General features: G+C 45.9%; 1 protein-coding gene across 1 annotated transcript in view; it reads left to right on the forward strand.

Annotated features, from left to right (window-relative positions):
* The window catches only part of ADARB2 (adenosine deaminase RNA specific B2 (inactive)), a gene marked incomplete at both ends in the record, with an annotated part of 517782 nt that overhangs the window by 459318 nt on the left and 45970 nt on the right, over positions 1–12494 (forward strand). The window contains one exon of the mRNA XM_080717125.1: positions 9422–9590. Within this exon, the coding sequence (XP_080573251.1) occupies positions 9422–9590 (169 nt within the window). The remainder of the gene's footprint in view (positions 1–9421; positions 9591–12494) is intronic.

Consider the following 12494-nt stretch of genomic DNA (forward strand, 5'->3'; position numbering starts at 1 on the left):
CATGATGACCAAACTGGCACAGAGTACAAAACCCCTCAGTATCCTGGACCAAGGCAGGACAACTATGGGAGTTCTTCATATCCAAAGATTTCTATCAGGCCAATCTCAGACTAAATTTCTCCAAAACTTTCTCCTTGCCCAGTTTCTTCCTCTACCCTGATTTATTTTTCTGACTCAATAACTCAGTGTCCAAGAACTCCAGAAGACTCAGCTTCTACTTACAGGTAGCCTGACCTAGAAGCTCTACTTATAAAAAGCACTATTTATGGAGTCTACAAGAGTTTGGGAATATATACAGCTTTGAGATACCTTTCCAATGACCATTTTCCTACACCCCTCCAGGAATCAAGGGTATCAGTGTCGGAAAGCATAGTGTCTGTCAAAGAAGAATGAGAAACATTTTTGTGATGTAACGGGATGCTTCTACCCAAAAAAACATTAATTCATACATGGAGACTAACATTCATAAGACTGGAAGAATTATCTTACTTTAATACAAGAAAAGTGACTTTTGTTTGGTACTGGACAAGTTAGTACTACAGCACTTTACAGTTCTTGCTGTGGTAATTTTGAACTTTCACACTAAAATCTTAGGACAGGAGAGCTGAAAAAAATTGTCCACTTAAGTGCTAGCTAATGAAGTCTGGGGTCCTAATCCTTTTTTTGCTTATATTTTCCACTGCTACTAAGCTCTATTTTCCAACTCATAAAATTGATAGCGCCATCAAGTCACCCTCCATGAGCATTGAGGGGAGCGGGACTGCTTAAATGTCTATCCTGTCCTCTCACCCAAATTAAGACTGTCAGTGTTGAGCCTGGCTGTCCTTCATAATAATCCTTATAGCTCTCTTTGTTTAATATGTGATTCTTAAGCATATATATCTCAGCCAACATTCTCCTGGCTATAATCCAAAACAACTGAACACAGAACTTAGAGAAAGAAAGATTTATTTGCTCATAGTTTTTTGTTTTTGTTTTGTTTTGTTGGAGATCTGGAGGTTCAGTTCATATGAGACCAGTTCATCATGTCTAGAGCTCAGGAAATGATGGAAAAGTGAAGAGAGGGACAGCACATGGGTTCTGCTCCTCACATCATGGGGGCTAGAAATAGAGAGAATGCCAAAAAGCAAGAAGAATCAAAGACACAAGCACCATCCCTAAGGCCACACCCCCAGGGACCCACTTTCTCCAGCCACATCCCACCTGCCTAGGTTTCTACTCATATAAATACATTACAATGCATTTATCGACTGATAAGATTACAGTCCTCATGACTTAACCATAGCAACCCTGAGCATCAATACATGAGTCATTCATGGAGCACTCTATACCTGACCATGATGATATTTGCTGACTTCTTCCCTCTCACCCTTCATATTAATTTCTCAATCCTATTAATTCATTGCTCACAGTCTTCTCTCAGATTCCCCCCACCCATCCTTTCCATTTCTGCTTGGATCCCAAGTCCTCACTATACAATGTCCAGACCATTGCAATGGCCTCCCATCTGTAATCCCTGTCTCCTCTCTCCACTAACCCACTCCCTCTATACTGTACTCACAATGTCACTGTCCTGGTCAAAAAAAAAAATCCCCCTGCCTATTGCATAAGATTTAATACCCTCAGGGTGCCATTCATGACCCTCTGTAGGCACTTTTCACCTGCCTTCAAAGCTTAGGGGCCACCACATTTGTACACAAATCCTCACAGATATTAAAATAGACTTCCTTGTTTCCCCAAAATGGACCTGTGCCTTTCCATTTCCATGATATATTGAACAATGTACTCAGTCTTCCTAGGATTTCTCTTTCTATATGCCACATGCCCACACACCAAATTTCTTTTCTTAAATATACTTTTATTGGTATATTGTAGTCTCACATCTAAATGTAGTTCAGAGTGACAGGGACATACATGCACCCAGCAGTTGGTGAGACCCCCCAGGCCCCTTCCCGCTCTCTCCCCTTCCCCATCTGTGATATTGAGATTGGCATTGGTAATTTCCTATATGCACATAAGGTCAGTGGAAGTGCTTTCTTCATTAATTCCTTCCCCCTCCTCTCACCATCACCTTCCCTAGACCCCTCCCTCACTGCCCTGGGTTTCCTCCCCATTATCTAGAGTTCCTTCTGTGTCAATTACTCCCCAGCTTCCTCATCTGAGAGAAAACATAGGACCCTTCACTTTGTGGCTGGATAATCTCACTTACCATAATGTTCTCCGGGTCCCTCCATTTTCCTACACAATTTTGTTCTTCTTTATTGCTGAGTAGAATTTCATTGTGTGGATATCCCATTATTTTGTAAGCCATTTATCTATTGATGGACACTGAGGCTGGTTTTATGATTTGGCTATTGTGAGATGCTACACAACAGATTTCTTCCAAAAGCTCACTCTTGTTCTCTATCTATCTCTATCTCAGTGTTGTGTGTATAGCACTTATATATTTTTCACACAATATCTTACCTTGTACACATTTCTCTTTCTGCATCATCTCCTTAAACACATGTCAAAGGTCAGGACTGTGTCTTAGCTGTCTTGCATCTGCTGTTTTACTTTGTGTGGTGCTGGCACACAGGAGGTAGGACTAATGAAAAGTGAAGAAGCAAATAATGCCTTTCTTGGGCCACATAATTGCAATGAGTCCAGCAGAGCCTGGAGTCCAGCAGGGCTGAGAATTAATGAGGGGTGAAGGGAAAACGGATTCTTTTTTCTAAGGCTTTTATCTCCAAGGCATCAAAAGAGAAGAGTCAGACCAGGGCCTCAAGAGCAGCTGCACCTGTTCTCAAAGAGTTGTCTATTTCTACGTCGGACTTCATGTACACCAGCTACCCGCATACAAGACATTAGGAAACGGTTAGAAATGCCATGTCCCATTACTCTGATCATCTGCCTTAATGAAGCTGGGATCTGCAGAATGAGCTCTCCACCAAAATACCCTCTTCATTCAGTGTTTCTCAGCCATCCATGAGCCACATGGGCTACTCCAGTCAGGAAATGGCTCTGGGTCTCCTTGGAGAAATGAGTGGGCAGCTGGCATGCCCTCCTTTTTTATCTTTAGCTCCTGCTGGCAAATGATTGGCAGCCTCACCTCTGGGACCCTCTGCCCCCTGTCTAGCTAGAAAAAAGCCCACCCCCTGAATGGCTGAGCCCTGGGGGATACCCGAACCTGAGGAATGGCAAGCAGCCTTTCTGTAGCTGCTTTTAATCTTTCCCTAGGAAAGAAAACATAAGGGGTGGTGTGGGAATGGTTGCCTTCTACTTTTGCTTTTATCAAAGCAGTATAAACTAGGGCATGGGAGTGCATACCTGTATTCCCAGTATTTGGGAAGCTGAGACAGGAGTATCACAGGTGGGAGGGCAGCCTCAACATTGTAGCAAGACTCTCAGCAATGTTCTGAGACCCTGTTTCAATAATAATAATAATAATAATAATATTTAATAATAATAATAAGCTGGGGTGTAACTCTGAAGCAGAATGCCTCTGGGTTCCATCCCTTGTAACACACACACACACACACACACACACACACACACACACACACACACACAGTGTGGCTAGTGACTTGGTGATTAAACATATCCAGTCATTTCCTGGGTCCACTGAGAACCCAAACTTTACCAGCAAAGATGGGGACAGAGTTAGACGGTGTGACCCAAACTCTTACATCTGCTTCACAAATGGAGATCTCCAAAAGAAGAGCAATGGAGGGAATGGGAGGCAACTCCTTTTCAGGGCAGCTTTGCTAAGGAGGAAAGAAACTGGGCAGATAGTAAATACGGCTTCCAGAGCTGTGCAGAAACAGAAGAGAAGGATGCCCCACCAGCTACAGGAGAGGCTCACAGAATGCATATGGCGGCTCAACCCTCCACTGGCTGCACTGAAGTAACGGATGTTTGCCTTCAACCCCGCTTTCTTCCTATTCCTTACTCTCCCCTCTGCCCTCACTAGCAGCTGTGGAGTCTGTCCTTTTCTCCCTCTCTGCCTCCCCCCACCATTTTTTTAACCTCTCAAAGTTCCAAATTTTAAGTGGGGAAGGAAATGGCAGGTGTCAGGGTGTAAAATTAAGCTCTCCAGGGAGAATTCTTCAAGTTAGAGGAGCAAGTCCATACAAAGTACTTGTGAGGTGCCCAGCACTGTTTGCATTGAGGAAGGAAAATCTTATTAAAAATGGAAGGTCTGGCCTGGTACATCTGCAATTTGCATATCATATCCATTTTTTTATTTTTGTTTTTATTTTTTGGTGGCAATGGGGATTGAATCCACAAGCATTCTACCTCTGAACTACACCCCCAGACCTTCTGTTTTGTTTTGGTTTTGTTTAGAAAAGGGTCTCACTAGGTTTCTGAGAGTCTCATTATTTGCTGAGACTGTCCTCACACCTGCGATCCTCTTGTCTCAGCCTTCCAAATACTAGGATTACAGGCATGTACCACCACACACAGCTACATATCATCTCTTTAAAAAAAAATGGTTTGTACATGTATTCATTGGAGAATTCAACAGAGTAGGGTATGACCAGCTGCTAAACTGTCACTCCATCCTGAACATAAAATAGAATCCAGAACCCAGAAAACAGTGATTTTTTTCAAATATATATCATGGCTAAAGAGCATCTCAATACCATCCCCTTGGCTTTCAGTTGGCAGTACCTAGAAAACTGGGTTTGATTTTTAGTTAGCAGTGATGACTAGATTGTCAGGAAATTTATTGGATTTTTTTGGGCTCTTAAGGAGTTTCTTCTTAGAATATTTTGTGGAAATTCAGGTTCCTGCCTTAAAGGAATTTAACCATTGTTCTATTAGAGTAGGAGAAAGAATAAACTTTGACTTGTAGTCATTAAGGTCTCCTTAAACAAAAGTGATCAACATCATAGTGTGTGTGTGTGTGTGTGTGTGTGTGTGTGTGTGTGTGTGTGTGTGATGCTGAGGACTGAACCCAGAGATATTCTACCTCCGAGCTACACCCCCAACCCTTTTTTTTTTAATTTGGAAACAGGGTCTTGCTAAGTTGCTGAGGGCCTCACTAAGTTGCCAAGGCTGGCTCGAACCATTGACTCTCCTGTCTCAGCCTCCCAAGTGCTGTCAATATTATCTTTTAGCTGGGCGTGGTGGCGCACGCTTGTAATCCCCGCGCTTGGGAGGCAGAGACAGGAGGATCGCGCTGGTTCGAAGCCAGCCACACCGGCTTAATAGACCCTGTTTCCAAATAAAAATATAAAAATAGGTCTGGGAGTGTAGCCCAGAGGTAGAAGGGCTTCCAGGAACCCTAGTACCACCAAATATATATATATATATATATATATATATATATTTTCTTTTCATGAATGTTAGGTTTGAACGTTGCTTTTAAGGCTTCTCTTGTTTTGGTTTGGTTTAGTTTGGTTTTTCAGTCCTCACAAAGCACCATTTTTGTTGAGGAGGTTCCTTAGACTATCATCAAATTGAACATTACCCTGTGAAAAGTTAAGTCCTAAAATATCCAACCCTTTTCGATTTGTTGTTGTTGGTGGTGGTGGTAGTGGTGGTGGTGGTGGTGGTGGTGGTACTGGGGTTCCTGGAAACCCTTTTACCTCTGGGCTATACTCCCGGACCTATTTTATATATATATATATATATATATATATATATATATATATATATATATATATATATATTTTTTTTTTTTTTTTTAAATTTGTAAACAGGGTCTCTTAAGCCAGTGCAGCTGGCTTCAAACCTGCGCGATCGTCCTGTCTCCACCTCCCAAGCATGGACACCCCTTTTCATGTTAGTATAAACACTTCATCAGCTCCTGTCCTGAAAGTTAACTCTATTGAGGGAATAAATAAAAACTTTCAGAGGCCATTAAGAGGAGTTGGGTGAAGAAGTTTATGGATGGGAAACTGGGATTCGGGAAGATTAAGAAAACTACCCTAGCCAGGAGTGGTGGTAAAAGTTTGGAATCTCAGTACTTGGGAGGCTGAGACAGGAAGGATCACAGGTTCACAACCAGCCTTGACAACTTAGTGAGGCCCTTGGCAACTTAGTGGGACTTTGATTCCAAATAAAAAATAAAACAAAATAGGAGTGGAGTGTAGCTCAGAGGTCACATGTTCTGGGTTCAATCTCCAGTACCACAAAATATGAGGGAAGGAAAGAAGGAAGGAAGGAAGGAAGGAAGGAAGGAAGGAAGGAAGGAAGGAAGGAAGGAAGGAAGGAAGGAAAAGTATCCCATTAGCGGAGCATGGTGATACACGCTTATAAGCCCAGTACTTGGGAGGCTGAGACAGGAGGATCACAGGTTTGCATCCAGCCTCAGCTACTTAGTGAGGCCCTCTGCAGCTTAGTGAGACCCTGTTTTAAAATAAAGACTAAAAATAGGTCTGGGGGCTGGGCATGATGGCGCACGCTTGTAATCCCCGCGCTTGGGAGGCAGAGACAGGAAGATCGCACAGGTTTGAAGTCAGCCGTGCTGGCTTAAGAGACCCTGTTTCCAAATAAAAAGTATTAAATAGGTCTGGGAGTGTATCCCAGAGGTAGAAGGGCTTCCAGGAACCAGAGTAATACCAGAAAAAAAAAAATAGGTCTGGGGAGTATAACTCAGGGATAGAATGGTTTCAATCATCAGTACCACAAAAAAAAATAAAATACCCCATTAGTAATTTTGATCTCAAAACTCTGCCCTTAAGGTATATGAATGGCACTCAAATAATAACAATAATAACAATAACTAGGCGCCTTGGAAGCCTGTCTCCATCTGCCCTGATAGAGCTGTAGGAATTCTTTTCATTGGTCTCAGATGGCCAGATGCAAATAGAAGCTCGGTTTCATAGTTCTAGAAACCAACCCTTGAAAATACATGGTTTTCAAGGTTTTCCCAGCACTAAGACCTGCTGTCATGTGACTCCTGAAATGACCATGAAGGAGGGAAAGAGCTTGGGGCCTCAGGAGGGTGGCTCCTGCCTCTGTGTGCACCCCACCAAGTTGGCGAGGGACTGTGGCCTCTCAGAAGTGCTGGAGGAGACAGGAGACATAGCTACCTTCCAGCCCCATCCTGCCTGCGGCTCCTGGGAGGAAGCGGAATGCCTTGTGATATCAAACCAGAAAACTCACTCACGCTCACTGCTGTTATTGACCTGCCCAGTCATCCTTGCATGTAGGTTTCAGCAAGGGCAAGTTGCATTGCATAGATATGATGCTCCTAAAATACAGCCTCAGAAACAAGACCAGGGTCAAGCCAGGCTCCTGGGTGATGGTCATGAGCACAACACTAAACTCCTGCCCAAAGCTGCTGTCAAATGTGGTGGCCCCCGTGTGCATCCACCGGCTTCTGGTCTACCTGAACTGTTCAATTAATGCAATGAGAAGCCTGTCCCCAGATGGAAGTAACTGGAATGAGGCCGGTACCCACCAGATACCCCACCCACCTATCCCAGCAGCAGTCTGTGGAATGCAATACTGAAAGGGGATGTGTTTAAGGCACCTCCAAGCGCCTTCACACGTCTTTGCTCTGTGCGGAGGTCTTCTTGGCCACTTCTGCCTTTGGACAGTGCCCTTTAGGCACAGATTGCTTTGTGTCCTACTACACACCCAGACAGCTGCAAGCCCTTTCACCTCTACAGGTTTTGAGATTCGCCCAGCTGCAGGGCAAACCCCAGTTGAGGAGAGAGGATGGGAAAGGCAGATGTCTCGAGGCAATCCAGGAGTGTGTCTTGTGAAACAAATGACCGCCCCCTAGAGGACTGAGGGAAGAGGGCGTGTTTGGAGTGGACGGTGCCCAGACCAGGTCATCTAGACTCAGCTGCTCTCCTGGCTCCGGTGTTGTGAGACACAACTGTGCTCTCCTGCGGGAAGGAAAGCAGAGCACATGCCTGCAGGATTCAAGTGGACACCATGTTGTCTCCTATTCCTTGGGCTGTGCTTTTGTGATAAATGCAATGGAGTCAGTAGGTTGGGGCCAGACTTGAGGTCTATTCTAATCGTTTATTCCTTCATTCATTCACGCATTTATTCATTCATTCATTCATTCATTCATTTACTATTTTTTAGTACTGGGGATTGAAGCCAGGGGCAATCTACCTCTGAGCTACACCCTCAGCCCCTTTTATTTATTTTTCTTTTTAGTTTCAAAACAAAGTCTCACTAAGTTGCTGAGGGTCATGCTGAGTTGTTGAGGCTGGCTTCGAACCTATCTCCGCCTCCCAAGTCCTGGGATTTCAGGCTTGAGCCAACACACCTGGCTTGCAGGTCCTTCTTTTGCCTTGACGCCCTCCTATGCACAGCATGTTTTTGTTAAGTAATCTTCCAATGGACGTGCAGTTCTAGACGTGGAGGACAGGGACAGGTGGCAGAGTTTCTGGGGAAGAGCTTGGGTAACTTGGGCACACTTGGCTGAGGGTTCTGTGCTCTTCCCTTTTGGCCTCTCAGCATGAACCCCTGTAGTTATGCATGCCTTCCTCTTGCCGGCTGGGCTTGGTGGTGGCTCTGTACCACTTCTTTGGTGGCAGGTCTTTTCCCAAGACTCTCCTACACAAACGTGAGGGAGGGATAAACTCCCCATTCCCATCAGATAAAAAAATCAGCAGCTCAATCTGGGTGTGGTGGCACATGCTTGTAATCCCAGCATTTGGGAGGCTGAGACAGGAGGATTGTGGTTTGCAGACAGCTTCAGCTACTTAGTGAGGTCCTTCGCAACTCATTGAGACCCTATTTCAACAATAAAGAATAAAAAATAGGGCTTGTGGTGTAGCTCAAAGGTAGAATGCCCCTGAGTTCCATCCCCAGTACCACACACATACACACACACACACACACACACACACACACACACACACACACAAATCAGCAGCTCTGATACAGCCATTTGTATGAAACTGGAGGGTGGTCGTGCTGATCCTGAACTTGAGAAGTCAGTGGAGATCTTGGGTTGAGAACAGTGGCACCCAAATGCTTTCTGGAGGGGGAGGGATGGACATGAAAAGCACACATGGAGCTGGGCGCCATGGCTGGGAATCAAGTACATGGGAGGCAGAGACAGGAGGATTACAGGTTCAAGACCAGCCTCAGCAACTTATCAGAACTCTGAGCAACTTAGCAAGACCCTGTTTCAAAACGAATACACCAAAAAATTGTTTAAATGGCAAGGGATGTAGCTCAGAGGTAGAATTTCCCTGGGTTCAATCCCCAGTGCAGAAAAAAAAGAAAGGGAGGGAGGGAGGCAGGCAGGCAGGCAGGCACGCAAGATCCTGCAGGAGGCATTTTCTGTTACTTATACAAAGTCCATGGCATAGCAAACTCTACTGCACATGCCAGCTTAACAAACAACGAGGCTGGTGCTTATATGAGAAGAGCTGTCAATGCCACCTGCCCTGGCTCTCCCAGCTGTGGAAGGGGGGACTGTGAGGTCCAAGCTGTTCTGACCACTCTTTGTGTCCCCCAGGATTGGACACCAGACAGGCGCAAGTCATCGTCCTGTCCTCGGGGACCAAGTGCATCAGCGGCGAGCACATCAGCGATCAGGGGCTGGTGGTCAATGACTGCCACGCGGAAATCGTGGCCAGGAGGGCGTTTCTTCACTTCCTCTACGCACAGCTGGAACTGCACCTGAGGTACAAGGCCACGGTCATGGGCTGGGTGGGCTCCCAGGCTTGTGGCTCTTTGATGAGAGTGTTGACACACTTGGCCGGTGCAGCCAGGGACAAAAGAGGAACCCACATCCAGCTCAGAACATGTGACTCCTTTATTTCTGGCAGATTCTCTACCCAGGGGGAGCAGCTATGCACCCCAAACATCATCTGTATTCAGACCTCAGACATCCTTTGAGTACTGCATAGGCCATAAGATGCTGGAATATCAGGGCTCCTCTTCATCATTCTAGCTCTCTCTCTAGGAAACACGAGGTATACACACACACACACACACACACACACACACACACACACACGCACACACACACATACCCCTCTACACAGACATCCACAGGGACACGCCCTATCTCAGCTCACTCCATGTGATCATTTCTTCTGTTAAAACCTTCAGGGGCCCACCATGGCAACCCACATACAGAAGCTTTCTTTGTGAGACTCAAATGCCCCCAGAATCAATGAGTCACCAGGCACAGCCAGTCCTTGACTTTACAGCCATCGGGGCTAGGTACTCAAATTCTTTGTGTGTGTGTGTGTGTGTGTGGTGGTGGTGGTATTGGGGTTCCTGGAAACCCTTCTACTTCTGGGTTACACTCCCAGACCTATTTTTATAATTTTTTTTAATTTGGAAACACGGTCTCTTAAGCCAGCAAGGCTAGCTTTGAACCAGCGCGATCCTCCTGTCTTCGCCTCCCAAGCACAGGGATTACAAGCATGCACCACCACGCCCAGCAAGCTACTCAAATTCTAAATGCTAGAGAGAGATGAGTCAGGTCTAGGGCCAGCTAGGGGAGTGCAGAGGTTATCCCCCAAAAGGAATAGCCACCCCATTTTGTCTTAAACTGTGTCCCTGTAACTGTGATTTTTTTTTTTTTTTTGTGGTACTGGAGTTTCTGGGAACCCTTCTACCTCTGGGATACACTCTCAGACCTATTTTTATATTTTTATTTGGAAACGGGGTCTCTTAAGCCAGAGAGACTAGCTTCAAACATGCATGATCCTCCTGTCTCCACCTCCCACGCTGGGATTACAAGCATGTGCCCCCATGCCCAGCTGTAACTGTGATTTTAAACGGCTATGCACCACCTCCAGCCCAGAGCGGGGTAGGTGTGGAGGGAAGTTCACCAAGTGCTGGGTGCACGTATGTCTCTATCACTCTCAACTTCGTCATGATGTGTGGTTACAGTGCACCAATAAAACTGGGGGAAAGAAAGAAAAAGAAAAAAAGGGAGGGAGAGAGGGAGGGAGGGAGAGAGAGGGGAAAGAATTCACTGTCTCTTGAGAGATGGAACTATTGCTCTCTGAAACCCTCCAGTGCATTGATAGAATTGGAAGTGTGTTCAGGTACAGTATGAGGGGACATGGATCAATGTACCTGCTCCCGGGGAAACTTTCATTTCCAGCCGGAGAAGGGGCCAGGTCAAAGGTGACATCTCCGATCAATTTTGACAAGATTGCATCCGCTTCCAATGGGACCCCACAGTGCAACGTTTCTGCAGGAGAGAGTGCCACCTTCCTCCCTTCTCGGTCTGGCTTTGAACATTTCTCAGCCAAGGAAACTTCTTAGAGAGTTCAGGCTTTCAGCAAGATGGGTCAAGACCGTCTCTCCAACGCCAGGCTCACAGAGGGGTCGCCATTTTATTTCCTGCTCCTGGGCCGTGTCCCTGGGCAACAAGGCTGCTTCCGCTGAAACAACAGGTCCCAAGCAAGCCGATCCCAACATGATGAGGTACTCAGTACCTTCCAGCCTCCTGGGTCAGCTCATCCTCTCCTGGCCTCACCTCTCACTACACCCCACATCCCCGAATGCACTCCGTTCTCTAAACTGTTCTCAGCCAATGAGACTGAGATACAAGTGGCTAAGGGCAGATTTTGAAATGGCATTTGCCTTCGAGTTCTTTTTTTTTTTTTTTTTTTTTTTTGGTGGGGAGTACTTGAAATTGGACCCAGGAGTATTTTATATCCATGCTACACGATAAGCCCTATTTTTTTTTTTAAACAAGGTCTCACCACGCTACTAAGGGACTCATAATGTTGCTGAGGCTGGCCTGGAATCTGTGATCCTCCTGTCTCTGCCTCCCAAGTACCAGAATTCTCGATGTGCACCACCACGCCCACCTCTAAGCATGCTGAGGCTCTCAAGAAATGTGCTCCAAGCCAGGTGTGGTGGCACAGGCTTATAATCCCAGTATTTGGGAGGCTGAGACAGGAGGATTGTGGTTCACAGACAGCCTTAGCTACTTAGTGAGGCCCTTTGCAACTCAGTGAGACCCTGTTTCAAAATAAAGAATAAAAAATAGTGCTGGGGGTAGAGCTTGGAGGTAGAATATCCCTGGGTTTCATTCCCAGTACTGCAAAAAAGAGAGGAAGGAAGGAAGGAAGGAGAAATGTGCTCCAATGTTGGAGTTTCCCAGTGTCCTTGTAGCATCCTTCTCTGGCTGTCAGAGAAAGGCAGCCTGTCTCTGGGGCTGGCATCTATCCCTAAAACACAGTTACACAGGAGCAGAAATGTGGATTTGAGTGCATGACCTCTCTCAGACGCATTCCTAGGCTGAGCTACTTAGCCAGGATGGCTTGATTGCTGTGGGTCTTTTGGCCAGAGACCCCTGCCGGCCATCTTCCCACTGTCCTTCCCTATCCTTGGAAGCACCACTCCTCTCTCAAGGGGGCTCTGGCAAGCGAGACTCACTCATGCCCATTAACATGTGCAGAATCCACACAATGAAAGAAAGGCCCAAATATATGCTAAACAGACTGGAATAAAAGAAGAACCTTAATGCACTCAATTAATTTGTATCTGAGCCTCTGCGCAGGGTGCGGCAGCCTGGGATATCACATCACTGTCAGGAGGAAGGTCGGCTGGAGCTG

The sequence above is a fragment of the Muscardinus avellanarius genome, assembly GCF_963383645.1.
Source record: "Muscardinus avellanarius genome assembly, chromosome: 20".
Classification (NCBI taxonomy): domain Eukaryota; kingdom Metazoa; phylum Chordata; class Mammalia; order Rodentia; family Gliridae; genus Muscardinus; species Muscardinus avellanarius.